Source organism: Filobasidium floriforme, assembly GCF_021052385.1.
Source record: "Filobasidium floriforme strain CBS 6241 chromosome Unknown HD553scaffold_10, whole genome shotgun sequence".
In the NCBI taxonomy this organism is placed as follows: domain Eukaryota; kingdom Fungi; phylum Basidiomycota; class Tremellomycetes; order Filobasidiales; family Filobasidiaceae; genus Filobasidium; species Filobasidium floriforme.
The window spans coordinates 21052-48084 of NW_025763631.1; the positions used below are offsets into that span (position 1 = coordinate 21052).

The window sequence follows — 27033 nt, forward strand, 5'->3', positions numbered from 1 at the left end:
AACCGGCGCAGTATATACATGTGTCTCGGATCTTGAATCATGCAAGTGCTTTGTCGTACGAAAATCAAACAAGCACAGCGCAGATCGATTGTTACATCACTCGGCTGCTTCCAATTCGATATGGTATTCATAACCTCCTGAATCCCTCCATGGCCACCTTGCCCAGCCTGCTCCCCTTCACCACTTCCTTCAGCCGTCTCCAATCCCCATCATCACTCAAGCTGAGCTTGATCAGCTTGCCATCCTCCAAGCCAAGAACAAAGAGAAGGAAGAGAACGAACAGCACATTGACTCGACCCCCGATCTCTTGAGCCAACTTGCTCCACCTGCGCAAACTTGCGCTGCTCTTCCCTAACATCGCCCAATCTTGAGTTTCAGCCCGTGGAGAGATTCTTCGCGCTGACAGACCAGTTCGTCCGTCAATCTCTCGTGCTGACAAATGAGGTCCTGAGTAGAAGTCTCGTGCTGACACTTGAGATCCTCCGTACAAGTCTTGTGCTCAAGCGACGAGAATTTAACACGCAGTTCGAATCTCCAGACGCTCGATTACTTGATGTCCTTCATTTGCGAAATCAGCGCATCCTTCTCCAGCAACAACTGCAAGTTCTGCAAGTCATTGTCCCGTAATTGCCCAACCAGCACCATCTCCTTGTTCTGGACCTCCAAGAGATGTGATTGTCTGAGTCTCTCAAGCTGTAGATCCTTTGCAGCCAAATCTGCGGGATGTTCCATATCATGAGCCTGTTCTTCGATGTCCCAAGCCTCTCGTAGGTTGAGTTAGTGCTCTGCTTGTGTTTCGAGAGCCTGGTGATGTGCCTTCCCGAGGCCATCGATAGCCTGGTTGTGGCTCGCTTGCAGCTCAGTGATCTCATTCAGATGGACCCATTTGAGCTCGGTGATCTCCTCGGTACTGTCCTGGATCAGTGTGTACAGCCATAGGTTTCCAACACGAACTGCCAGCGATAGGGAACGCAGCATGAACACGGCACGGTATCGCCTTCAACAACATGGAGAAATTCGCGATAAAAGGAGGTTCCTCTTGTTCCGCCGTAGACCAGCAGTCTGAACAGCTTCGACCTCGCCCCAGGCCGATCAAGCTGTCATTCATGTCAAAGCTATCCAGGATATCTAGGATATAGCGCTATAGCTGAACTCTTCGGACTCAATGCGACCGTTAGTTACCTCTTCCGGAACGAAAATGTCATCGATTGCGTCATCGCCAAGGATCGAGGAGAAGCTAATGTTCGATCTGTTCGATCGATCTCAAACGCCGGGTGAAAGGACCACTCGAACTATATAATCACCTTGCAATAGTCCAGATATCGCCAGATCACCAGTGTCCTATTCGACCTTGTCCAGTTAACGATTCGATATCGAGCACCAAACTCTAGCTTGTCCGAAGATGAAGAACATCCTGCCCTCGATCGCCTTGGCCTTGATCGCCGGTCTGACCGGTTCTCAGGCGGCTGACAACGTCACCACCAGCAACATCACTTCCACCTCTCCCACCTCGTCTTCCGGTCTTGGGTACGGTAACATCACCTCGACCATCCCCTCAAACTCTACCTTCTCGTTCGGCTCCCGTTATGCCATCCTAAACCTGGATCTCATCAACGGGATCGTCGGGTCGTTTAATACCACCCCCGCAGGACAAGGGTTCATCAACAGTACTTCCGAATGGATCGACGCCGTCCAGTCCAAATCCAACACCTCATCCGGATCATACGATCCTCTGACGATCTACACCCGGATCTACTTCTCTACCCCCCAGACGCCCGAACTAGGTTTGGGTGTGCCGTTCTCGAACATCGCTCAGGGGTTCGGGAACATCACCGAGTCGAGCGAGACGGGCGAGTTGTACCCGGCCTTTGCGGAGAAGGTGTTGGACACGGATTTGATCCTGCAGAAGACCAGGTTTTACGCTGGTGAGTCGCCCTGTTCATTCTTTTGCTTCTGTTCATGGGACTCCATATCTCCGACACCTCCGGGGCGCCAGGTTTGAGACGTAAACCGGTCGAAAACGAGCTGACCATCCCTGTTGCTGTGATCTGGGCGATCGATTCGAACAGGCGCTGGGAACGGACTAGAAGAGATCCTCAGGGCGAACAAGATCGATACCGTCGTACTGGTCAGTCTTCATACACTTCCCGCCCGCCGTTCTGCTCCTCGTTTGCGAGCTCGCAGAGAGACGTTGACCTGGATGGTGGTTTTGTCCTATGGCTCGCTGACTCGATTGTTCTTTCTCGTTTTCGTCTTACGTCTTCATGCTCGATACTCATCGTCAACGATATCAACCTCAATTCTGGATGATCGACCTCGAAACCTCGACGTGCTGGGCTCCATCCCGTCGTCTTTCTTTCTATTCCGCATCTCCTCTACATGGGACACACTCACACGCAGAGCGGAGTCCGGACCTCGGGCGTCATCTTGACCACCGCCACCCGCTTGTACGATCTCGACTACAACGTCTACATCATTTCGGACAACGTCATCGAGACCCCGCCTGACAACGGGATCAACCAGTCGATTCTGGAAGAAATCTTCCCCAAATTCGTTGGGATGCAGGTTATATCGCTCGAACAGGCCAAGGGGGCTTTGGAGAGGAGTTAGGTTGCAGGCAATGGTCTAAGGCGATGGCGATGGAGGGCAAGAGAATTCGGCGTGTGTCAATCAGAAGGTTGTACGTCGTTCGTGAGCGAACACACGGTAGCTCTCTTGATATCGAATTTTACATAGATTCCCGCTAGGTCGGACAAGCATTACTGTTGCAAAGACCGGCGCTGCATAGACGGATGAGCTGATCGTTCGGCACCTGTCGACCTCTCCGTCCCAGGGCACTTTGAAGACTGCGATGGCGACGAGCGCTCGCTCTGCTCCCTAATGTTTCTTGGTGAACAGCCGACTCTCCTGTGCTCGGGAACTCTCGCACCTCTACTCGAAACGTCGGACGATGGAATAATAATCATGCGAACACTAACAAAGGGGGCCCATCCCGACGGCGAAACACATACACAAGATAACCAGATGCAGGGGCCGGGACAGGACATCGCCTCTCGCTACTACTGCTTGGGGGCCTGCCTAGCGGCCCACATTCCCTTCATCATCTTGCCAAGAGCGTCGACGACGTCATCTGCAGGTTAATAGATCCCGATCAGCGACACCCGGCAACCGAACGTCCATCGCCCTGGAACTCACCCTCATTGACAGTATTCTTCAAGTCGGCCCACTCGCCAAGACGTTTGGCGTACTGGCGGAGATCGGCAAATTCCTCTCCCTGCAGAGCCTGGGTGATCTTGTCGCCCGTGCCCTCCGGCCAGACCCCTACGTCGTGCTCGGAGAACAAGAACAGTCGGGTCTGTCAAGACGAGATCGGTCGGTTTGGCTACTTAACCGACGACCCAACTTTGACCGAGACTCACGACGAAAGGTCCGAGTTTGATATCGCCCACGCCGAATTCCTCGCCCGAGACCATGAATTCGGGCAGGTATGTGGCGGTCCACTCGCCTAGTCCCTTCAAGACGGCCTCGAGAGCTTCGGGGCTACCACCACCCCATTGCAACTTGCCCCAGTGCGGTGCGACAAGGGTCTCGTATTGCACAGCCGCCAAGTTCGCCTGGGCGCGTTTGACCACGTCGGTATCTGAAGTAAGAACAGAGTTCGGGGAGTCAATCAGGTGAGTTCGAGCTGAGACTCAGAGGTGATGGAACTTGGCTTGCTTACAATCGATGGTAGGAAAGAGGCTGGCGACAAAGTCGACGATGACCCCGGATTCGGGCAGGACGACGACGCCCTTGGGAGGATCCTCGACCGACGAATCTGCGGGGGCTCCATAGCTCAGGGCGGGGACCTGTGCATCATCATAAGGGCTATTTAATCGGCGCGAACGGGCCTGCTTGTCCTTCTTCCGTGAGTACCAAGACGAACCTTGCCGGCAGTGTTGACGTTCTCAGTGTACCACCTGGGTTTCGATCGGAGGTCGATCTCGGAGAGCTCATACGAGGCATCTGCAACCTTGAGAGCGATCCTGGTGCGGTGTGCAAAGGGGCACCTAGACAGCCGGGCAGGGGGGGAGTGTTCAGTTAAGCGCGCGCTCGATTGAGGTCGGTCGCGAGCGCAAAAAAGCCTTACTTGGCGGAGGAGTAGAGGACGATCCTGGCGGAAGACATGGCAAGCGGATTGCAAAGAAACTGACGAAACTGGGTTGACGAACAACGATCCTTGTCATACAGCCTGTATCCTTAGCGAGCGTTATATACAGGATTCGAGCTTGACTATATTTACACACAGAGACCGAGGACGGTTGCTTTGGGTTCGGGGCAGGGCATATGATGACCCTGTGTGGGAAGGATTGTAAACCTGTGAGAAGGATTGATCATGCTTCGTGATCAGACGTGACGAATGCCCGCGATCCGGCGCGCCCCCGCCGACAGACCCGCGCCACAGCCTGTGACTCAGGTCAATGTCGCTTTGCTTTTGCATTCGTCTTGTAAGAACGAACATCCCGACCATGTTTGTAGAATCAGAGAGCTATAAAGCTGCTAGGTTCTGTGAGGACTGGGTGTTCGTTCGATGTACACGATGAGGTCCTTCCGGACCATCTCACACAAGCTATTCCTTCACCTCGTACGCACGTCCGCGCTCATCATAACCGCATACATCCTCTTTCGTCGCCTTTCCACGATGGCGACTGTTTCCAAGAGCACGGTGTCAAGTGTGAGTGCTCATTCTCCACTCTCTGAATAAATGCCATCATCCGATCGGCCCGCTGATCCTCACGCTCGTCTCTCACCATCAAACTCAGATCTCTCCGCAAGACTTTCAGACGTACAACCGTCTCGCCGAGCAAATGTCCTTTTTCCACTCCATCCTCCGTCGAAACTGGCACCTCGTCCTCTCCGGCTGCGCCCCGAGCTCCAAAATGCGCCCTGCCGAACTCGTCCGCCACGCCAGCCAATTCTGCCAACACCTCTCCGCTCACCACGATATCGAAGAATCCCGTTGGTTCCCCGTACTCGGCCGTCGTATGCCGGGGTTCCGTCCGGACGGGTTCGCCAAAGCTCAACACGCCGAGATGCATAAAGGGCTGGACGTGATGCAGGCCTACGTACAAGGGGTGCATCGAGGGGAGCATCCCTTGCGGAGGGAAGAACTGCGCCGGATCATGGACTCGTTCGGGGACCTGTTATGGAATCATATGGACGAGGAGGTTGTCGAGCTAGGAGCGGAGAATATGAGCAAGTTTTGGAGCAAGGACGAGATGGCGAGGTTGCCGTTTTAGTTTTGACCTGGGCAGTTGCTGTATCGATTTCTTGTTGTATTGTGCGAGACTAAGGAGATCTTGCGAGCACAATCTGGGCGTCGTTCGCTTGGCCTAAACCCTTGATTCGACCATGTCGCCGCTGAGGAATACTGAGCGCCTGAGTCAGAAACGGACGATTCGAAACTCACACCTTGCCATAGAATTTCATTATGTGTTCTTGAAAATGCCAACGCATAATACGAGCTACCGATGATGAGGTCGCAAAGCCCCCGCCATTGCAAAACCGAATGTGACGTGTTCGCCTTGTTTCCCTTCTCGCCTATCTTTCCGGCAACCTTCCGTCCAAACATTTCCCCCGACCGCATTCCTAATCAGAATCCGACCCTGCTATGAGATCCTGTTGCTTCCTTCGCATGAGGTCCGTCCAGTTGTGTCCTCACCTGCTCACGAGTACATGTCGTAGGGGACCTTGCCCCAAAGTCCAGACTTCCCCCAGACGTACAGCGTGTTCGACCATAGCCTCCAATCGTGATGAGATTCGAAGACCCAGTTGGTCAAGGTGAACAAGTTGTTTAGAGCCAGTCGCTACGTAAACAGACGAAGATGACCATTTAGTCAATGATCGCCCCCGCGAAGATTCCATGGGGACACGCCACTCACGGTCTGGAAGTTCCTAACGTTCTCAAAGGCGATATCGTAGAACCCTCCAGCGCTCAAGATCCCCACCTCTCGCAAGGCCGTCTTGTTCCAGATGGGGTCGGTAGGCAAGGGCGAGGGGATGTTGGACATGACGGCGAAATGGCTAAAGTCTTCGGTCGCGTTGAACAGCATGTTCAGCGTCAACCCTCCCCCTAGTGAAAGTCCTCCGAACGCTCTCCTATCCGGCGTGGTTTCCGCTTGCCGATTGGTTTCGACGTACGGGACGAGGTAGTCCAAGTAAGACCGCCTAACCAGATCGTAGAACCGGTTCAAGCCGACCGTATCGAATCCAAGCTCTCCCGTCTCGTTACTAGCCGTTCCAGGGATCGTAAAGTTGAACCCATAAAACGTAGGCGTGACGACGATCGTCGGCTCAAGGTCCCCAGCAGCGATGAGGTTATCCAGGATATCATGCGCTCGACCTTGACTAAACCAGTCCCCCGCGCCTCCTCCTCCTCCGTGAGAGAGATAGAGAACGGGATACTTTTGAGACGAGTTCTGCCCGTACCCGCTAGGCAAGTAGATGCCAGCGGTATGGATGTCCGCCGAGGGCACGGTCGATCCGGGGCTCGGGTAGTTGAAGAACGAGATGTTTCCACGTCTCGAACCGTCGCTCAAGGGTAGTACGTAATCATAATCCCTGATCTGGAATCGTCCATCGAATGGGACGACGACCGTGCTCGTCAGCTGATCCCCATACGCCGGACTGATCGGTGGGTTGTGTCGATCCAGCACCCCCGGCGCCGTACAGTTGTTAACCGGTCTGAACGTCAGAGGGTCGACAGACGGATCACAGTCGACGTAAAAGTTGTAATTCCACGCGCCCGACTGCATGGGGACACTCTTGATCCACGTCTTGGTGACAGCGTCGTAATCCATCTCGTACGTGATGGGCGGAAAGACCATAAACTTGTCCGCGGTGAACTGGTCGGGAGTAAAGTTGTCGTACTGCGATTGACTCGAGTGGAGATGGTCCGAGATCTGCAACAAACCATTGAGGTAGACTTTGGTGGCAACTGGATCAGTCGGCAGGGGGTCGTAGCGAAAGTCGACGACATAGCCGGTAGGACCTTGGTCGGTCTTGCGAACCGTGGTCCACGCGGATACCGCGACGGCGCTGCCCAAAGAGGCGATGATCGGTAACAGCAGCATGATGGAAGAGTATAGGAGTCGCTGTCTGATCGCTGGTCGAGACTTGGTTGCTCGTCTTGAAATGAATCTCAACCGACCCACTTCTTGCCCTAGTTTTATATGTGAAACTCGTCGAAATGCGGGACCGGGTCTGCCGTGTTTCGGCAGGCGCGCGTAGGGTAGAGCGGGGCTCCCGTCCACCTTGGCCACCTTTCTGCCAAAGGCTGTCATTCCCCGAAGAATATGGCGATGAGCCTTGGGCTATCGGCCTTGGGGCATGTGAATACGATCCTCGATACTGAATGCGTCCCGCCGTACTTTCTTTGCGTCTACATCACCAGACCGACGTTCTTGGCAATCCCATCTCACCCTGCCATCCAAGCTCTCGGGAAAGCGCTATGACGAAACGATGTGAGGTGAAAGGTTTTGGTCGATCGAAGTTTCACGACGAACGACCACTGAAATGCAGCCCAGCAGCTCTGAATGTACAACTCGGTCGTCTCCTCGCGTCGCGACATGTCAACAGCGGGGTCATGCATCTAACAAGACACGATGCAATACATACAACCACGACTTTACATGACACTCGTTTATATCTCCCTTCTCCTGCATCCCGTCCTCCGTAGACCACGATTGACCGGGTGAGATACCGCTAGTGGTGCTTGGCGCCGAAAGATCAGACGTGGAACGACTCTCCACAACCATATCTCGAAATGTTCGGTCCCCAAGTGTGGATTTCGCGATGTCCGGCGAGCGGACAAGATGTATCCGTCACACCGATTGTTCACGTGGACTGGGTCAGCCGAGAATGAGCCTTGCCCAGGGATTCTTAGATCGTCAGCAAGGGACGACAAAGGGCGTCAAGAACCGAGGTTGTCCGAGCCCCGGTCCCGAGCTAGGCAGCGAGCGGTCAATCTGCTCAAGCCAGGTTCCTCGGATACGTCGGAAAGATCGGCTCGGGAAGGGAAAGCGTAGCCATGATCATCAACCTGCCGGGTTCATGTGTCGATCAGTCGAGTTCACGTCGCAGTCATTGCCCGGTCGTCGCGACTGACCAGAATGCAACGTCGTCCATGGCCGGGTTCTGTGATCGCGCAGGAGATTTGGGTTGATCAGCTCGCCCAAAATGCCCCTCGACCGGCGGCGCACGCCACACTTACCGCTGGTCCACTTCCGATCACAGTAGCACAAGCCGAGGATCCCATTGTTGATTTCTTGGACAAGGTCTCGAACGCCCCGGCGACACACGCACAAGGCGTATCCAAGTCGGTTCCAACGAGTTGCGACACGCGCTGAAAGACCTGTTGGGACAAAGCATCCAGTCGCGATCGTTCGTATTCGCGGCACTTCGGATAGATCTGCAAAGCGACGCCGAACGGTCCAGTGTCAGTCACTACAGGTCCCCAATGCCCACGCATCCCTCGTCGCACACACACGCACCTCTTGCAACATAATGGCACCCTGACAAATCAACAAAGCCCTCGAGTCGCACCAATACCGCAAGGAGCCCGACTCTATCATGGCATCCAGGTAGCCGTACGCCGATTCGACCTGGACGATGACCTTTTGAATAGACCCGTCGTCTTCGCCCAGAGTCATCTTGTACCGATACCAAACGATGTGAACGTGCAGAAAAGCCAGGACGACGCTATTGAGTTGAAACTCGACCGGGTCGAGGTGTCGAGTGGGGTCGTCCTGTGCCAAACTGCACCATTTAGATCGAATCCTGGCCAACGTTGATTCCGCCATGCCGAGAATAGACAGGCCAAAGGACCACATCAGAGGATCCGCCGAATGAGCTCGAGCCGTAGAGAGCATACGGGCAAGAGGAATCCAACTGGGAGGTGGCGCGGGCGATGTGTTGGCCAAAGACCGGGCGCGACATCATGACTCTATCGACTCACTCGTACTGAAGTCCCAACTGATAATCGCCGGCGATCAACTGATGACGATGCCGCCTCAACCAAAGATCGATGTTGAAGACGGCATCTTCCTGAATCATGCTCGGCATATTATCCTTGAACAAGCTGTGGGTCGTAAATGCAATCAGGCCTCGGACTCCTCACGCAGAATCATTGTCGCCGACTCACCCGGTCCTACAGATGGAATCTTGGTTAGAATCAACATGTGCTCGACCGATTATCGATATCCACTACGGTACTCACGCTGCCTCCATGCCTGTGATACGGCAACGCGTACGTATACGGTTTAGAGTGGTGCCCAGGGGAACTCGATCATGTCTACCTCGTCCGACTCACAAGTCAGTACTGGGAAGACGCAACATCAAAGAGGTGGATACGATCAGCGGCTGAGAAGCGAAAGAGACAAGGTCACTGTCGAACGCCATGGAAGGACCCGGCGAGACTCACACAACCACGTCCGTTCAGCGTCCTGTATGGATATTGAGCAGGGGGGAAGCGAATATCTAATCAGTGGGCGATCCGACGACATTGATATCGGACTCTATACCCTCGACGACGAGCGACACCGACCAAGGAAGCCCCCGAATCGTCCATGACCCAGTTCTTCGTATCATGTAGGCGTAACTGCTGAGCCATACGGACGGCGTTGCCCAGGTCCAGCCATTCGGTAGTGTCTGAAGTATACTTCCAGTGGACCAACACGCACAGCGCCTGGACCGTTTCCAGTGTAGCATGGCCCCGGGCGACGTGTCGATAGACCAACGTTCGAGCGTGAGATTGCAGAGATCTTGCCAGACTGGGAAGGAAGAACCGGGACGATGCGAAGATGATGGCGGCAAAGAGACCGGTCGAGCGGGTCCTGACAGAGGTCATGGTATGGTCTGTCCGACAAGACGCTCGACGAGACCCATACGTACGTCAGACATGACGATGACGACGGAGGCCATGATAGAGCGCTCACAAGTCGCATCGAACAATGCGATGATCGGGTTTAAATTGTGCATGAACCTATCGCCCGCGTTTCAAGAGGAGCGGACCGATTCGTCCCGGTCAGCCATCGAATTCTCTCTGTGTTCCTCTCTCCTGCCTCCAAGCCGACCACAATGCACCGCACTGCATCGCACCGCACTGCATCGCACCGCACTGCATCGCACCGCACTGTACTGACGATGAATAGAGCGCCAACGCCTCGGCCTCTGACAGGAATCCCATCTCGACCAAATCTTCAGCAGGAAACCCATGCCCACTTCCCAGTCCCGATCCTGGTCCCTTTCCCATAGCCCGGCCTCCTTCCATGTCGGCCGCAGCCGATCGATCACCTCCCTTAGAAGAAAGCTCGTCTGGGTGCTCGACCCGTGGTGCGTCCCAATCGATCGCGCCGTGAGAGTCTGTCGTCTCGTCCCGCTGCGACCTCGGTCCTGGATCCGACCCCGATCTCGATCCCGATCCCGAACTTGGCGGTGGGAACCCGTTCGGTGGATCATCAAGATCCCGATCGATAGGTGAGACGTCGACGTGATTCCAGCTCGTCGAGGGGGGGCCCGTCGAGTAGTTTTTGCTCGTGAGATCGACTCGCCGAGGATGTCCTTCCAGTGCTTGTGACTGTGACGGTGACTGTGATTGCGATTGCGGTTGCGCCTGGGGAGACAGGGGCACCTCGACCGTAGGAGGGAATGGGAATATCGGCACCTGCGCCGAGTTCGAGTGCAAAGGACTGCCTACGACCCTCATCCGGGCGGTAAGGTCTAAATCCCGATCGACGGACGGTGACGAGCGGGTTAAGGACGACCCCCGAAAAGAGACGATGGACGCCAAAGGCATGTGTAAAAGAGAGAGAGAGAGAGAGAGAGAGAGAGAGAGAGAGTCGTTGGTCGTCAGACTATCAAGACCGTGTTGTCTGGGTCCGTGCCACCACCACCGTCATCCTAGTTTAGGCTCTGGTTTTCCGTATTCTTTCGACTTACCAGCGTTCCCGTTCACCTCGCCCTGATCTCTAGCTCTAGCGTCCGTATCGCTGGCCACGTCCATCTCGGACCGATCGACCGGGACTTGATCGTCCAGCCGTCTGTGTTGGGGGGGGGGGGAAAGAAGACCTTCGTCCCATCGAATCGAAGCTCGACCGGGAAAAAAGATTCCTTACAGACCACCACAAACTCACCTAGTAGACCCAGAGGCCCTCGACCTGGAGCTCACACCGCCCGTGCTCGTTATCCCTATCGCGGCCCCTGGGATGGTGTCCCTCCGACCGGATCTGGAGTCGGATTTGGACTTTGTCCTTGTCCTCGCCTTCCGGTCCAAGTAGACGCACTTTAGGTCTTGTCTGATGCATCGGGCACAATCTTGAGAGCCAGGTCGGTCTGCGGGGAAGCATTTGGACTTGTGGACGTTTCGCACCACCGATTGCAAGAGAGAAGAGAAGAGGTGGTGGGGGACGGGAGCCAGAGCGGTCGAGAGTGAGTGGGCGTGTGGCCTTTCCGAGGATCGTTGCCCGAGCGACTCGATCGGAGTGGATCGCTCAATGCTCACCTTGATGGTCCTACAGTTGGCACAGCTACGAAACAGTAGTAGTAGTTGCAGTCGAGTGACGAGATGATCAAGTCTGAGATCAGAACAGTCGATCTTGAGAGAGAGAGAGAGAGAGAGAGATAAAGAGAGAGCGAGATGACTTGCGCCTTGCTAGCTCGAGATCCGGGCATGTTACCGTGAGCCATGGGCCGATCCGTCTGTCCTCGTTCTTCACTCGGAAAAGCTTCGGTCCCCCGAGGGTGGGTGGTCAAGGTCGAGTGTAATCGGTTACGAGCTGGATGTGACCCCTAACGACGTCGAGTCTAACGACCGCGGTCCGATCATACAGTGGACGTGCTTCATCAGCCGGGGATGGCAGACAGGATGACCCCCATCTTTCTGGACACACACACACACGCTGTCTGTGCTTACAAACCGAATCGGTACCTGCAGCCAACCAGCCGGTGACGACGTCAGCCATGAGTGCAGTAAAAGAAGGATAACAGACTAGCCACAAGCTGAAGGAGGTCACGGGATGAATCAAAGTACTCTCTGGATCAAACGAGCCAAAAATGCCGCGGCAATTCGGTGTCAATTCGTGTGTGGGGACATCCCTTATCGATCGATTTGTTCATAGTATTAGGTCATTTTATTATTATTATCGCATGACAAGCGACAAGCCGTCAAAGTAGCTGGCTGACTAGCAGCTCAGCAGATGGAATGTATCGCCGCGGCTCGTTCTCTCGTCGACATCGGCGCTGCTCTCGACGTCGTGTGGTTTGTATATATATATATATATATATATATATATATATATAAGCCGTGTGTCGCTCTTTGGTCATCCTGTGAAACCAGAGCATCCTCCGCACACTTGCACTCGCACTCACACCCACCCACCCCCCTTCCCCCCCCACACACACACACTGACACACATCCGCTCACACATCAATGTCGTCCCCCTCGCCTTGCATCCTCGTCGTCGGAGCTACCGGAAACACCGGGGTCGGCGTCGTCCACACCCTGGTCGACTCGATCCGATCGTCCTCTCGATTCGCCAACCACCGGATCGTCGGTCTCACCCGGGACGCCCAGTCCCAGGGCGCGCTCTCGCTCTCCGCCCTGCCCGGGGTGACGATGATGGAAAAGGATTGGAAGCTGATCGACTCGAAATGGCTCGCCGACGAAAAGGTCGAACGCCTGTTCATCGCTTCTCACAGAGGCGTCAGTCATTTCACCGACGAGTCCCTCTTCCTCAACCAGGCTCTCGAGGCCCGGGTGGAGTACGTCGTCAGGATCAGTACGACCAGGCGAAATATCGGACCTACCACGCCGGTGTTCTACGCTCGTAACCACTGGGCGATCGAGACGATGTTGGAACAGCCCGAGTTCGATTCGATGGGGTGGACCTCGTTGCAGCCCAACGGGTTCATCTCGCTCGTCACCCCAGCTCTCCAAGGCTGGTTGAAAGCTTTCCGAGAGACCGGGGACGATGACCAAGAACTCAAGCTCATGATCGATGGGGACCACGAGACCGCCCTGATCGACCCCGTCGAGATCGGTAACATTGCCGGCAAGCTCCTCCTGCTCGACGACGTCTCTCCTCACCGATCCCGCAAGTACAACCTCGTCGGGCCGACCGACGCCACCGGAAAACAGGCTGTCGCTCTCCTCGAACAGTTCGCCAAGACCTCGGTAAAGAACGTCGTGTACAGGGACGTCTCCTGGATAGAATACGCCAAAGCCGCGGGGACGCCAGAGAACGTCCTCTCCTCGCTGATGCTGGCGCCCCGGGCTGGCTACTTGGGAGCTTGTTCCACCAAGAACTCGCCTACGAGCCCGGAAATCATCGAATTGTGCCCTCTGAAGAACGGTGGATTGGAAATGTGGCGAGAGGCTTTGGCGGGGATGTAACAAAAAGTCGTAGGACGGAGGGTCGTTCCCCATCTGAACGATAACGTGTTTGTCGATACGATGTCAAGAGTCGGGACGACCGTAAACATCGGGACGACTTGCGAGGGTGGACCGGGTGGACAATGCATGCCTGTCTAGAAATGTAGCTACTCTAGTAGATATGTGGAGCATAGACTGTCGTCGTAACGCACATACTGCAGAGGGTTACCCACGTCACGTGACTCGCCGAGCGGGTGGTCAGCCCCAGCGCCCCCGATACCTAAGCGCGCGCAGTCGAGGTTGTTCTCTCGTCAAACTACTTGGAAACGTCACTATTGGCACTGCTGAGTGATGACATGGATACCTATTACTGGTTGCTTCGCTAGCGGTCTTTACGGGAAACAACCGGAGAGACACCCCCCCGATGACGTGTCCACGGGGTATCCACTATAGCTCGCGTCACTTTTCCTTTCCCTCCCTGGAGCAACCAAAATGCCGCGGCATTATCAGCATCGTCATCCCGCTGCATCCGTACAGCAGTGTACTCGTACACACGGTCGTCACTTTCTCTGATCCGAGCGAGTCCCAAGCCCCCCGTTGATAAGAAGCATAACGAGCGAGGCGCTCACGATGCGATCCCCGAGTCGATCGGGATCCTCGTCAACCCCACTTGCCTGCACTTATATCGCAATGAGCTTTCCTACTTTGCAAACGACCGGCACCGACGCGCTGAACGACATCGTACGGGAACCCATATCTCGAGGGTCTATACCCGCCACGTTCATCGGCGCAACCAACGCAAGGGAGACCATCCACTTCGGCTCTGCTGGCGACAAGGTGTATGGCAAGGCCGAAGCTGGGCAGGTCGACGAGAATACCAGTGAGTGACAGCGCTTAGGTAGAGGTCGTGGGGGGGTAAAAGGTCGCCGCAGGGGCTGAGCCGAGCGATCACGTATCATCCTCTAGTCGTCCAGCTATTCTCGGCTACCAAGGCTGTAACTACGGTGAGCGAGCGATTTGATAGTCATCATCTGCTTCTTGCCATCCAGAAATCTCACATAGATATCCTGTTTTGACTCTTTCTCTCTCCCCCAGGTCGCCTGTGTGATCCTGTCGGACCGTGGGATCTTGTCCTTGGACGACCCCGCGCTGATCAAGCAACACCTTCCCGAACTCACCGACTTGGAGATCTTCAAAGGGTACGACGAGGATGGGAACCCGATGCATGTGAAAAGACGGAACCGGGAGATCACGTTGCGCATGTTGCTTTCTCATACATCGGGTGAGTAGCCCCGAGGAACCCCATACCTTCATAGAGCATTCGTCGCGCTGGTATGAACGCCGTCTGACACTCGCCGGGTCTCGATCCGCAGGCATGTCGTACGCCATCTACTCTGATCTCACCCGCCAATGGGTAAACGAAAGGGGTAACCCTCGTATCCTTGGAGGAGGAGGCAAACGCGCGACCATGCAGTCGCTCGACTTTCCTCTCGTCTACGAACCGGGCACGGGTTGGAGTTACAGTCCCGGTCTCGACTGGGCTGGAGTGCTCGTCGAGCGCGTCACCGGTCAGGATCTCGAATCGTTCTTCCGGGAAAACATCTTTGTGCCGCTAAGGATGACGAGCACCACCTTTTTCCCCACGGACGAGGTCAAGTCTCGTCTGATGTCCATGACCAAAGGTCTTCCCGATCGCTCGATCGAGTGTTTCCCAGTCAACTTCGAGTCTCACAACATGCCCAGGGAAGGCGATCCTTCCAAAGTCGGTCCTCTCCTCGCCGGAGGTGCAGGCTTGTACAGCACCGCACGAGACTTTCTCGCCTTGCTCAGAGCCATCCTGGCGAGCGGTATTCAGGGCAAGTTCCGGCCTGAGCACGCCATCATCTCCAAAGCCGGCCATGACGAGATGTTCAGGGACGTCTGCGCGTCCGAACAGACCCCCGGCGACCCTTACTCTGGGAAACAAAAGTTGTTGGAGATCATGGACAGTACCGGATACCACGACAAGGCGCTGCTCGGCGACAAGTCCGGTTCCCACGTCGGACACGCCATCGGTCTCTGCTTGAACTTGGCCGACTCTTCCAACGGACGAAAGGCCGGCAGCGGATGTTGGGATGGAGTCGCCAAGACCCCCTTCTGGATCGATCCCACCACCGGTGTGTTGGATATCGAGTTGATCACCGTTGTATAGTTTGCATGAGGATAAAATATACAAGAGGGGATCATGAAATCAGACCAGAATGGTCTGCTATATATATTATTCTGGTAGGTGGCAAGGTGCTGCGGTTTGCGGTTTGCGGTCTGCGGTTTGCGGTCGCAAGTTGCGGTTTGCGGTCGCAACTTGCGGTTGTGGTCGCAACTTGCGACAGTGGTCGCAGATTGCTAAGCGAGTCGCAGATTGCTAAGCGAGAACAAAAGGAAAGGTGCGAAGAGTGGATGTGCTTTATTGTTCCATGCGGTCTATTGTTCTGGGAGAACAATAGACGTGCGGGAGAACAATAGGATTCGACACGGTGTAGCTGTGCGTGAAAGACTTTTTCATTTCACGTTTCGACGCGTCCACCTAAGATCGCTGGTGCCATCCCTCATATCTGCACCGCGATACGCTTACACGATACGATATCATGCCTCTTCACACAGGGTCTGTGCTTTACCAACATCTTCCAGGGATTACCTTCTCCCTTTGTGGACACCTTTGTCAAGTTTGAGCGGACTTTGTACGATCATCTGCAGTAGATCAGATCGAGTGGAGATGTAGCGCGCGCCCCCCACCCGGGCGCTACAGTACTAGTAGATTGCAAGCATATTCGAGAAGACGACGTCTTGATCAAACGATCGGCAATCATCTCGACACAATGTACGATATACGACTCAAGAGAAATTGGCAGTTCGTCTCACGTCGAATAAGCCGGAATATACAACGGTCATTCTCCACGTGCCGCCCGGATAGCCCGCTCGCTTCCCGGAGCCGCCTCTCCTGCGAGCATGGTATCGAGGAGCAACTTTCCCACGGTCTTTCTGCTCTCGAGATCCTGGTGAGCTTTGGGAGCCTGGTCTAGCGGATAGAGGCTGTGTATCTTGGGGGTCCACTTGTTCTCGATCATCATGCCAAACAGACGAGACGCGTAATCCTCAAACTCTTCCCTGGTGGTGACGTAGTTGAAGACGGTCGGCCTTGCGAGCGTAATGTTCTTGGCCGAGAGGACGCTGTACAGGAGACGACAGGACCCCTCGCAATCATTGTCAGTGTTCGTATCACTCACCCGACTCGCACCGCCCCTACGACGCCGCTGCTCACCTCAGTGGGATATTGGGAACCGCGCCCGACGTCGCGCCAAACGAAACGATGGAACCCTTGCGACGGACGACTGCGAGACTCATATCCCATGTGGCCCGTCCGACTCCGTCATAAACGAGGTCGATACCTCCACTGGCGACTCCTGTCAGCTTGGCGACGTCTGCTATCAGGTCAAACCCCTCCCCGGACCGATCTAGCACGTGATCTGCGCCCGCGGCTTCGACCTCGGCCCATTTCGCTGCGCCAGAGACGATGCCGATGACCTTGACGCCAAAGTGTTTCAGCAATCGACACAGCCAAAGGCCTACACCTCCGCCAGCAGCGTGTACGAGTGCCCAATCTCCCTTCTTTGGGTGGCTACTCTCGGTGACGAGCGTGAGAGCGGTCAAACCCTGGAACAGGGACGCCACTGCCACCGTCGGTGGCACGGCGTCGGGAATCTTGTAGGTCGTCTCTGCGGGTACGGCAGAGTGTGTCGCATACCCACCACTGCCCATCCAGACGACTCGATCTCCGATCTGGATGTCGTGGTAGGTGACATCGGGACCCGATGGACCCAGGGCTAGGACGGTCCCCTCGCCCTCTTTGCCCAAGACTTCAGGCTTTGGCGAAGGATAAGCTCCGGTTCGAGCGTATCTATCGATTCATGTGTAGGCGCACGTGGACGTGAATCGGCGGATATGTGTGTGTGTGTGGGTGTGGGTGTGTGGGGTCGGGTCGGGTTGGTGCGAATATGTGGGTGTCTTCAGCCGCGTGCGAGCCTGCACACCGCATGTTCTCATTCGACTCACACGTCGATATAGTTGACTCCCACGTAGTCGTTCTTGATCAGGACCTGTCCAGACTTTAGTGTAGGGATAGGGAGATTGGTGTACTCGAGGACTTCTGTCCCACCAGTCGTTCGGCACAAGATCCCCTTCATCGTGCTCGCCGCGGCGGTCGATTTCCACCTGACGGTATCGACCGAGATTCTGCTGACATTCGGGGCGGCCTTGACTCGCGAACTGAGATGGACGCTGGTGAAGAAGCATACGAGCCGAATCAGAGGAGGACATGTGGGGGAAACACAGGGAGCGAAGGCGCCCACCACCGTCCAAAGATCCTCGGCAAAAGTTGCGGAGTTCGAGCACCGTTCATGGTTTTCCTGGAGGGGCAGCGGGGCGTTGGTTGTGACTGATTAGCGCGGGTTGTATGTAAATGTGTATGTATGTCGTCGGACCCTACCCCGCGCATACGATGTAATTCCAGAACTACGACCGCATGATTCCCCTCGGATCGGACTATATACGATTCACACCACACCATCACACACACTTCCGGATGCGAGTGTAGAGGCTGAAGCGGGCTTAACGGCAGACGGCCCGACATATCCTAACGAGTTAATGCCGCGGCCCGAGTTGTACATCCCATCCGATCGGCATCAAGATCCACGCCCCATGGCAAAGCCCACGGGACACAGGACAACGGGGAGCGAGCCGTTTGCTTGACCCTTGATTGCCTTTGCGGCCGAGGTAGCCCGTCTCCTCTTGACCTGCTGTCGCCTCGATCGCATCCCGCAACTGCTCGGAGCCCGTATCGATTCAAAAGCGGGTCCCAGAACAGACCATTCCATGTGTGGGAGGCCAAGCAACTTTGAAGCTCGGAAGGGGAAGAAACCGCAGAGAACGAACGATCCAGGAGACGGTCGAAAACACAGAGCCCAGAGCAAAGCCACTGACTGGCCTGTCCACCGAGGCGTTCAGTCGTGAATCTCCATATCATCACACAAAAGTACCAAGAATGCATCACATGCGATTTCGGTACGACACGGATATCATTCTCTCCATGTCTTTGCATCGTGATATCCGAGATGCCCCCCATCGCAAGGTCTTCTTATGGGCGTCTGCTATGCCGAATCAATGGATGCCTCGGATGACCCCACCAATGCGTTAAACGTGAAACGATTCTCCACACCCACAAGCGTCCTTGACGTTCGGGCTATCGAGACGCACATCCACAACCCACGATCAGCGCCCGTCCAAACCAAATCACCTTTCTATGCAGACGTTCAACACGAGACTCACTTTTTGAAGACGAACCTCGCGCTCATCCGATCTTCCACCCAATCCATCTCACTCCCCACCACGCTGAACAACGCCCTCGAGTCGATCAAGACTTTCACTCCGTCCTGTTCCACGATCTCGTCGAACCGATTGACCGCATCGAGGGGGAGGTAAGAAAGGTGGTAGGCGAGCCCCGCACAGCCTCGGTTGCGGACGGAGATACGGAGGAGTTGGGGCGCAGCGGAATCCTGCGTGGAGGCTGAAGCTGATGAAGAGGCCGCGGGGTCGGCGAGTTCGGCGAGACGGGAGATGGCCGAGGGGGTCTGTCGAATTCGATCGGATGAAAGAGGGGGACAGAAACGATAATCAGCTCTTCGCCCCTATTCCCCAACATTCATGGTCTTCGGGCGAGGAAAAAGAAAGAGAAAAGATCCGATAACTCACGAGCGTGATAGCGTTCTTCTTCCCCTTCAGCCCGATCGTCCTGCCCGCCTTCCTCGCTGGGGTGCCCGTCGTGCCCGTCGTCGTCCCGGTCGAAGTTGAGGTCTTCGTAGAAGGTATCTCCGTCGAGGTGAAATTGGATTTGGAGGAAGCGGAAGGATTGGCGGAAGAAGACGGGGTGGAAGTGGAAGAAGACGAGGTGGAAGTGGCGGAACGTGTCGAACTCGAGCGTGGGATAGTAGGTTGGTCGATCTCTACGTATCCATTTTCACTTTCACTTGCACTGGCGCTGGCGGTGTTGCTCAGGTTTCGGTTTCGGTTTGGGGTTGATGTCGATGTCGATGTTGATGCCGATGTTGTCGTTGATGAGGTCTTGGAAGCTGAAGACGGGGCCGAGGTTGAGGCTGACGCCAAAGTCGTATTTGACGATGCCGACCCTCCCATCCTGATCTGCATCTTCTCCAAAGCCATCCTATTCAACGCCTCATCGCTCAACCCCGCATCCCCATCCTCCCCCTTTTCTTCCCCTCGTCCTTGCCCAATCGTCGTCGTCGTCGACTTTTCCTCGTCCCTCTTCCTCCCCTTCATACCCTTAGCCTTAGCCTTCCCTACGGTCAGCCCCCACGCATCCCCCATCCCAAACCCCACCTCTCCCCCTGCCCCTACCCCTCCCCCTGACCCTGCGCCGAAGCCCGTCCCACTCCCATCGCCACCCTTATCCAGATCCTTTTGAAGCGCCCTCTGCAATTCTTCCCCGGGTGTGCTCTTCGCATGCGTCAGAGTTAAAGTCGATTGACGGGGAGTCTGTCCTGCCGACGCTGACGTTGAGGTCGAGGTGTTTGTAGATGTAGGTACGACGAGAGGAACCTCGACATCGTGTCCTCGGGAGCTGGCCCGAGCAGTCTGAGTAGCGGTCGAATGAGATGATCTCCAGCTCGACGTTGATGTTGAAGAAGATAAAGGTGAGGGTACTCTCGCTCTCGCTCGTGGATAGGCGGTCAACAGCCTGATCGAAGAATGCGTCGAAGTGGTGGACCGGTGTAAAGATGAAAGGCGGGTGGCGAGCATCGTCGTTTGCTTGGGAGTTATCACTGACATGGTTCGTCTAAGATGAGACGTTTGATTTGTCTATATGGTGGTGGATGTAGTTGTAGTAGTTATAGTTGCGTAGTTCTCAATGGACGACCCGTGGTTGGTCATCGATCGCCACTTTCCCCCCAAGTCAAAGGTCGACGGGTCGCTTATCAACTTATTTCACCAAAAATGGGGAAATGAGAGAATGACGTGTCAATTACCTTCTCGTATCGTATCGTATCGTCGTTACGAAACAGTGCGCGCCGAATATACGAAACCCCGATCAGATGCAAACGCTCGTCGAATATCATCATCGTCATCACGGCACCTCTTGCTAGTATACAATCTCCTACTCGATCCATCTTTGCCCATCTATCCATCTATCTATCTATATATCTAATCTATACGAACCCGCGCGGGCCAGGCTCAGAAAGGCGACTCTTCCTGTGCCTGCATCAAGTTCCTATACTTGCGCAGACGCAGCAAGTTTCGCTGCAACATGGCGATCGTCATCTGCCCTACCGAGGGTACGTAGATGGAGGCCTGCGAGCGCGATTTCAAATTCAGCCGGACGACTCGAACAGAGCTAACCCCCCGATCGACGCCTCACCTTGTCCCTGACGTCGGCCTCAAAGTTCTTGTCCCCAGCCACGTTGACGCAGATACAACCGTCCTTGAGCCACTCGGTCTTGACCTTGTAATCCTTGTGCGGGACGGCCGAGATGACGACGTCGCTCACGCGGAGGGCGTCCTGCAACGTGTAATCGGCCGGCAGGGGGGTCATGATGTGGTGAGGATTGTACCGCGAAGTATGAGATTCCGAGGTCGAGGGTCGTTTCGAAAACTCGACGATGGCTAGCAGGGCGCAGGGCGTCAGCCCAAGTCGCGCAGAGTGGAATCGAAACGCACGCTGCGGGGAACTCACAATCAATGTCGACGCTCAACACCCTAGCCCCGTCGTTGGCCAACAACGCCGCCAGAGGCCTCCCTACGACCTCGCTCCGGTTGATGACGGTGATGACCTTGCCCCTCGCCCTGTCGCCCCATTCGAGCAGCTTGTTGTAGACGCCGACGAACTCGAGCACCTTGACGATGGCCAACGGGGTGCAGGGCAAGATCGACTTGACCGTACCCGGAGGAGCCGGGTCCTCCGTGGCGTTCGTGTTGACGGTCGAGGTAGGCAGGTGCGAAGCCGGGATCGGTCGGAGCGTCGACGGGGAGATGTGGCGGATGCTGCGGGCCGTGTGTGCGTGCATATTAGCTACAACCTCAAAAGCTGATCCACGGACGAACCCCGGGACTGACTTGTGGTATAGGTTGAACAAAAACTGATGGTGCAACCCCTCGACGTCCTTCAACGGCGAGACGCATTGCTGCAAATACTGATCCCTCGACCCTCCATGGATCGGGTAATAGACCTGCACGCGAACGACAACACTTTCTTCAGCCCCCGCCCCTTCAAACCCGCAATGTAAAGAGAACACCCCCGCCTTTAAGACGAGTCAGAGTCGGGAGTTGGAGTGAGGGGCTGGACTGACCATGATCCCATCCACCCCATCCTCCTCATTAGCCTCCAAGATGGCCTCCTCGACACCGATCTCGACTCCAGGCTGGTCCCCCTGATCTTTCCTGGCCGCGCCGACGAGTCGGAGTTCGTACTGGATCCCTAGCGAGGTGCAGGACTTGCGGGTGAACTATCGGTGGTCGGTGTCGAGTTTCAAGGGGGGCGTTGGAACGTGAGAGTTGGGAATGGAAGGCGGAGTGGGGGTGGTTTGTGCCAGTAAATTAGGCGGGAGAGGATCGATGTTGAGAAGTCGGGTGGGTGTAAGATTCCGTCGTGATTTGACCACAAGTCCCGAGGGTCCGAAGATCCGAATAACGATAGCAAGAGAGAGACAGACACAGCAATAAAAGGAAGGGCACATCATCAGCTTCCTTGAGCGACCATGACGACCGTTATCCTCCCTCTCTTCTCTCCGCTCCCCTCTCGTAGGTCTACCAAATTTCCATCTCCCCACATCCCCACCGGCACACCTCCCCTACATCCCTGCCTGACGACGACAAGAGAACGAAAACCCCAAACCCGAAACTCACCTCGGCATAACTCGCAGCATCCTCCTTGTCGGTAGCCAAGATCCCTACCAACTTCGGTATCCTTCCCCTTCCTGCCTCTCTTTGTCCCTCGCTGAGCTCGGTAAATTCAGGTTGGGACAACGTGTTCAACAACTCCGTCTTGACGGACGTATGCACTTTAGAAGCGGGGACTAGGATCCCTTGGCCGGGTGTTTTAGTGGGGGGTTTCTTCGCTGCCAGTGCCGGTGCTGTAGTCGCTGCTGCAGTCGGGGTGGAAGAAGTAGCCGGGGGGTTCGGGGTGGGCGTCGAGGTTGAGGTGGAGGTTGAAGTGGACATGTTGTGCGAATGCGAATGAGAGTGAGAATGAAGGTGTGGTTGTACGTGCGATGGTTGCTGGAGGTGGTGGAGATGAAGATGGGTGTTGAGATGATGCTGATGTTGATGTTGGTGGTGGTTCGGAATTGAACTCGACCGACTAGCACTACTACTACTGGTAGTTGCGATCTGTCCTGGTCCTCCTTTCGTTTGCGATTGCGATCGCGTTTGCGTTTGCGGCTCCAAAGACAACGACGAAGACGAAGAGGCTCCTGCTTCTTGTTCCGGGTAACAATGCTCGCAATGCGTCAACGAATAAAACGGGCTCCTAAAGACCTGAGTGGAATCCGAATAAGCCCTGGTGTGTTGGTTTAAGATGTGCGGTCTCCGTAGATCGATGGACCTCTGTTGAACCGAAATCGACGGGCGTACGACTGAGAAGAACGTTGATTGTGATGATGACGATGAGGGAGGTCGTTGTTGCGAGGATATCAAAGTCGAAGTCGAAGTGGTCGAGGTCGAGGTGGTCGACATCCTCTTGAAATTTCTCTTAATCCCGTTCCTCCGCGCGTAGGGACTTGATCGGGTCAGGCTGTTGAAGAACATGGAGGGTGTAGCCCTCATCGTAGACGTTGGGATGGACGACATCCCCCGGCCGCTCTTCTTGGTTGTTATATATCTATAGCTCAGAAGCTCAGGGTAGCTTAGATCTAGATAAAGACGAACGTGACGATGGTACTGGCTGGTGGATACAGAGTTGTATCGATAGAAAGGGTGACCCGAGTGGATATTGGATCTTGGATAGCCTGGACTGGGCTCGTATGCTCGAAATTTCTAATCCTCGCGCGTGAAAGGGCAAAGGCCGAGGGTACGTGGATGGACACTTGGGATGGCGGCGACGACGATCCGGTCAGAACATCGAACAATCGATCATCGGCCAGGGACAGGCAAAGAGAGGTCACGTAGGTAGACGAGGAAGCCACTGTAGTCTAGGTGGACATCCTTTCGTCGCGGTCGTGGATATCACTCTATGTGCAAGGACTTGCACGGCAGGTCGATTCGTGGGTCGTGATTCGTGGATCGTAGATCGTAGAACAACCCACCCCGCCCAAACCAGACCGAGCCGAGACGAGACGACACCCATCCAGCCCCAACAACCTTTACAGCTTGAAGAACGTTCGAGGTCAAAGGTATATCCACCGACCCTATTACTACTGTACTCTTCGACTCTTCTCGACGATCGATCAAAGGTAGGTCGCCCCAAAAGTCAACAACCCAAAAAAGCGGACATCTCCGTCTCCCTGGCGGTTGGGAGCTTTACGTAATCCTCAGGCGATGTCCGCTTTTCGCTCCCAGTACAGACGTTATCATGTCCGTCTTCAATCAGAAACGTGATCATGTCCGTGCGTGTGCGTTGCGTCACGCTTCGTCAGCCCTACAGGCTAGTTAGTAGCTAGCAGACGAGGAGACGACAAGCTCGACGAGGTCCTTTTGATCGATTCGACCTCGCAAAAGCAAACCTATCCACACTCTGATCACCTTCTACACCTACTCGTATCATCACAGTACAGTATTAGATTCATCCGATCATCACACTATCAGACCAGCTCATCTCCTTTTAGAGATCCATCCACCTGCAACCGACCAGCCAACCTTACGAGAACAGAGACGATACACGATGGGTTCCCCGATGGAGATGAACGGAGGGAGCGTGATCGCCATGACAGGGAAAGATTGCGTGGCCATCGCTTCGGATCTGAGGTTGGGGCAGCAGGCGGTCGGGTTGAGTGCGGATTTCGAGAAGGTGCGTTTTCTTTTCCCGTTTCTTGTTCTCGTTTATCGGTGTGCCTGCAGCTTTGAGCTCGAAGACCGAGATCTCGGATCGAAATCAAGATCAAATCAAGATCAGGACCATCAGGATCGAACTCGCGCATCCATATTCCATACCCACACCCACATCCACACCTATACCCAAACCCATACCTCGTTGCCTCGGATCGATGAGCCGAGAAACGAGCACGAGTTGGGTCAGATCGGACTTTCACACCCTCGCGCACGGACGGACCGGGGGAACCTTCCACGCTAGGGTTACAGACGCTCGGATGTACGATGGTCAAGAGGGTTGTCGGGACCGGGGTCAGAAAGTGGGGTTAGGATCTGGGATCAATGGGGTCGAAGGGTCAGAAGCATGGCGAGACGGACCGAGACGAAGTGGGATGACCATGGCCCATGGGTCGCTATGGAACAACCCTGGAAAGTCGGAACGTACGACAGGTGATGGTGATAGGTGATGACGAGGATGACGGTGATGGTGATGGTGATGGCATATAGACGGTGGCAATTAGCAAAGGAGACGGGAGCCGCCTTGCACTAAGATAGGAGGTTATAAGCGTGAACATCGGGTGACCGGGAAAAGACACAGAACAGAAAGGGTCGCGACACATTTTCCCATCTGATCGACAACAACTCGGGCTCGAGGGCTCGGACTGGGAGTCAGATGTCGGTCTGGGTATTTCAACTTCAATTTCGATCTCGGTCTCGGTCTGGTGGATCTCGAGTCTCCAACCACATCCCTCCGCTCTCTTTTTATTTGCCCGTCGACCTGTCTACACCTTCTCGAGACTTCGCTACCTCGTGGGCAGAAAGACTTTGCCCTCTTGTCCTGAAATCAAACGTATGGAAAGAGCCTTACTGACGTCTGTCGTATCTCTCTCTCGCTCTATCACTGCACCTGTGCAATCCGGTATTCTTCATCGACGTCGATCTTGATCTTGCCGCGCGGATCTTCGCCAATCGCCATCTCGCACACCAACCCTCGTCGGTCACATGATCGTCCCCACCCCCACCCGCTCACTCCGCACTCGCCGCTCGCTATCGCTATCGCTCACGCCCGCGCAGGTCTTCCCCATCAACAACCAACTCTACGTCGGTCTTCCCGGGTTCGCCACCGATACCTATACCCTACGTGAACACCTCCGGTTCCGGGTCAACATGTACAGGATGAAGGAGGAGAGGGAGATTACGCCCAAGACGTTTGCGCACCTGTTGAGCAGCACGTTGTACGAGAAGAGGTAGGTTCGCAGGCGGTCAAGCTGACAGAGGTGGTCACAGGAGGGAGAGAAGGCAAATGCTGACACGATCGATGGTTACTGTTCTGTCGGGTGGACATTAGGTTCGGCCCGTACTTTATCGAACCGGTCATCGCTGGTATTCCGGCACCGTCGGCCATCGACCCGGACCCGAAACCTTTCATCTGCAACATGGATACGTGAGTCATCCGAGTCTCCTCTTGTTGCACCATCGGTCTTGTCGAAAGCTGACGGTGCCACGATGGACCTGGTTAGCATCGGCTGTATCACCACGCCCAAGGATTTCGTCGTAGCGGGTACGGCGACGGACAAGCTGTACGGTGTAGCTGAAGGGTTGTGGGAGCCTGATCTCGTGAGCATCCGATCGTCCTCGCCTTCTTTTGCCTGTTCAACCTTTGTTGACATTTGCCGTGAGGTGTATGCCTCGATTACCCATCTCGATAGGAACCGGAAGACCTTTTCGAGACCATCTCGCAAACTCTGCTCGCCGCCGTCGATCGGGACTGTATCTCGGGTTGGGGAGCCGTCGTACATGTTATGTGAGTTGGGTGTACATTGCCGTTCTGAATTCGCGACAGAACGGCCCTGCTAAACGTCGGGCTCGCGTGCGCGTCGACAGCACCAAGGACAAGATCATCACCCGTCACCTCAAGGGAAGGATGGACTGAGTGAAGGCCGTGGTCGGGATTATGCGAGCTTGGGTGCTTCTTTACGACGATCGACAAAGATTCTGTTCTGTGGCATGTCTGATGATGTGTTTGTTTTTATCTTACGAATGTCTCGAGCGCGTTGTCGTCTGCACTTGATAGACCTGAAAGCAGTGATGGTACTGTTGCGGTGGTCTTGCAGCTTCTGTATTGCCAGTCCCCGGCCAAGGTCTGGGCATCATCGATCGCTCGATATACAACCGCCTATATTTGCGTCGAAGTCCCCGGTTTGATCGACCAAAAGAACGCGCTGGCTCTACCCGCCCGTCTCCTCGGCCACAGCCCACATGTAATACACCCCCAACGACCTATACGGCGCCCATCTCTGCGTCAATACCTCCATCTCCCCGGGCGTCAGGTAGACGTTGCCCCTGATTGCGTCCGCATCAAAATATCAGTCCTCTGATTCCAGCCGTCAGACAAACCTCGACGGTAACTCACTTGGCCTTCTTCCTATAAGGCCTGGCAGCCGACCTGCCGGGTCTTGGGGTAATAAGGTCGCGGGACTGGGGAAAGGTAACGGTAGGCATAGCGATGTAATAACGGATGTCTAACTACTACAAGGTACTAGTTAGACGTCTACGAG

General features: G+C 55.2%; 12 protein-coding genes across 12 annotated transcripts; 5 read left to right on the forward strand and 7 right to left on the reverse strand.

Moving 5' to 3' along the window:
* The first annotated feature begins 1255 nt into the window (after positions 1–1255).
* On the forward strand, positions 1256–2685 carry HD553DRAFT_22407 (Isochorismatase-like protein). Its single transcript, XM_046177258.1, has 3 exons — positions 1256–1925; positions 2070–2128; positions 2401–2685. Exons 1-3 carry the CDS (start codon positions 1403–1405, stop codon positions 2608–2610), a joined length of 792 nt encoding a protein of 263 aa, XP_046036746.1. The 5' UTR covers positions 1256–1402; the 3' UTR covers positions 2611–2685.
* Positions 2686–2796: 111 nt separating this feature from the next.
* HD553DRAFT_349802 (uncharacterized protein) lies at positions 2797–4348 on the reverse strand. The gene is made up of 6 exons (XM_046183485.1): positions 4130–4348; positions 3926–4049; positions 3722–3848; positions 3420–3640; positions 3196–3355; positions 2797–3130 (listed from the first exon to the last, which is right to left on the reverse strand). The coding sequence occupies exons 1-6, from the start codon at positions 4165–4167 to the stop codon at positions 3060–3062; spliced, it is 741 nt and encodes a 246-aa protein (XP_046036747.1). The 5' UTR covers positions 4168–4348; the 3' UTR covers positions 2797–3059.
* Positions 4349–4583: 235 nt separating this feature from the next.
* On the forward strand, positions 4584–5334 carry HD553DRAFT_295625 (uncharacterized protein). The gene is made up of 2 exons (XM_046178492.1): positions 4584–4714; positions 4803–5334. The coding sequence occupies exons 1-2, from the start codon at positions 4682–4684 to the stop codon at positions 5277–5279; spliced, it is 510 nt and encodes a 169-aa protein (XP_046036748.1). The 5' UTR covers positions 4584–4681; the 3' UTR covers positions 5280–5334.
* Positions 5335–5528: 194 nt separating this feature from the next.
* HD553DRAFT_295629 (Alpha/Beta hydrolase protein) lies at positions 5529–7112 on the reverse strand (the record flags this gene model as incomplete). Its single annotated transcript, XM_046178493.1, has 3 exons — positions 5529–5628; positions 5702–5846; positions 5922–7112. 2 exons carry the CDS (start codon positions 7110–7112, stop codon positions 5706–5708), a joined length of 1332 nt encoding a protein of 443 aa, XP_046036749.1. The 3' UTR covers positions 5529–5628; positions 5702–5705.
* An 898-nt stretch (positions 7113–8010) lies between these two features.
* HD553DRAFT_341759 (uncharacterized protein) lies at positions 8011–11041 on the reverse strand (the record flags this gene model as incomplete). The annotated part of the gene is made up of 13 exons (XM_046182668.1): positions 8011–8080; positions 8147–8175; positions 8252–8449; positions 8532–8928; positions 8996–9118; positions 9182–9187; positions 9257–9269; positions 9350–9358; positions 9461–9482; positions 9584–9894; positions 9975–10021; positions 10182–10758; positions 10978–11041. The coding sequence occupies 13 exons, from the start codon at positions 11039–11041 to the stop codon at positions 8011–8013; spliced, it is 1866 nt and encodes a 621-aa protein (XP_046036750.1).
* Positions 11042–12341: 1300 nt separating this feature from the next.
* On the forward strand, positions 12342–13609 carry HD553DRAFT_310700 (uncharacterized protein). The gene has a single exon (XM_046179861.1). It carries the CDS (start codon positions 12467–12469, stop codon positions 13427–13429), a length of 963 nt encoding a protein of 320 aa, XP_046036751.1. The 5' UTR covers positions 12342–12466; the 3' UTR covers positions 13430–13609.
* Positions 13610–14098: 489 nt separating this feature from the next.
* Positions 14099–15609, forward strand: HD553DRAFT_354984 (beta-lactamase/transpeptidase-like protein; the record flags this gene model as incomplete). Its single annotated transcript, XM_046183811.1, has 4 exons — positions 14099–14288; positions 14375–14412; positions 14504–14690; positions 14782–15609. The coding sequence occupies 4 exons, from the start codon at positions 14099–14101 to the stop codon at positions 15597–15599; spliced, it is 1233 nt and encodes a 410-aa protein (XP_046036752.1). The 3' UTR covers positions 15600–15609.
* Positions 15610–16244: 635 nt separating this feature from the next.
* HD553DRAFT_310701 (putative quinone oxidoreductase) lies at positions 16245–17953 on the reverse strand. Its single transcript, XM_046179862.1, has 5 exons — positions 17931–17953; positions 17794–17850; positions 17498–17722; positions 16707–17342; positions 16245–16615 (listed from the first exon to the last, which is right to left on the reverse strand). Exons 2-5 carry the CDS (start codon positions 17841–17843, stop codon positions 16333–16335), a joined length of 1194 nt encoding a protein of 397 aa, XP_046036753.1. The 5' UTR covers positions 17844–17850; positions 17931–17953; the 3' UTR covers positions 16245–16332.
* A 681-nt stretch (positions 17954–18634) lies between these two features.
* On the reverse strand, positions 18635–19633 carry HD553DRAFT_271756 (uncharacterized protein; the record flags this gene model as incomplete). Its single annotated transcript, XM_046177728.1, has 3 exons — positions 18635–18683; positions 18770–19071; positions 19193–19633. The coding sequence occupies 3 exons, from the start codon at positions 19631–19633 to the stop codon at positions 18635–18637; spliced, it is 792 nt and encodes a 263-aa protein (XP_046036754.1).
* Positions 19634–20676: 1043 nt separating this feature from the next.
* On the reverse strand, positions 20677–22975 carry HD553DRAFT_22671 (methylenetetrahydrofolate dehydrogenase). The gene is made up of 6 exons (XM_046177278.1): positions 22358–22975; positions 21802–21957; positions 21569–21681; positions 21189–21496; positions 20874–21118; positions 20677–20806 (listed from the first exon to the last, which is right to left on the reverse strand). The coding sequence occupies exons 1-6, from the start codon at positions 22670–22672 to the stop codon at positions 20690–20692; spliced, it is 1254 nt and encodes a 417-aa protein (XP_046036755.1). The 5' UTR covers positions 22673–22975; the 3' UTR covers positions 20677–20689.
* A 1165-nt stretch (positions 22976–24140) lies between these two features.
* HD553DRAFT_310706 (nucleophile aminohydrolase) lies at positions 24141–26788 on the forward strand. Its single transcript, XM_046179863.1, has 7 exons — positions 24141–24216; positions 24274–24455; positions 25550–25722; positions 25824–25919; positions 25996–26092; positions 26185–26279; positions 26360–26788. The coding sequence occupies exons 2-7, from the start codon at positions 24330–24332 to the stop codon at positions 26406–26408; spliced, it is 636 nt and encodes a 211-aa protein (XP_046036756.1). The 5' UTR covers positions 24141–24216; positions 24274–24329; the 3' UTR covers positions 26409–26788.
* On the reverse strand, positions 26704–26977 carry HD553DRAFT_341767 (uncharacterized protein; the record flags this gene model as incomplete). The annotated part of the gene is made up of 2 exons (XM_046182669.1): positions 26704–26818; positions 26889–26977. The coding sequence occupies 2 exons, from the start codon at positions 26975–26977 to the stop codon at positions 26704–26706; spliced, it is 204 nt and encodes a 67-aa protein (XP_046036757.1).
* Positions 26978–27033: the final 56 nt, after the last annotated feature.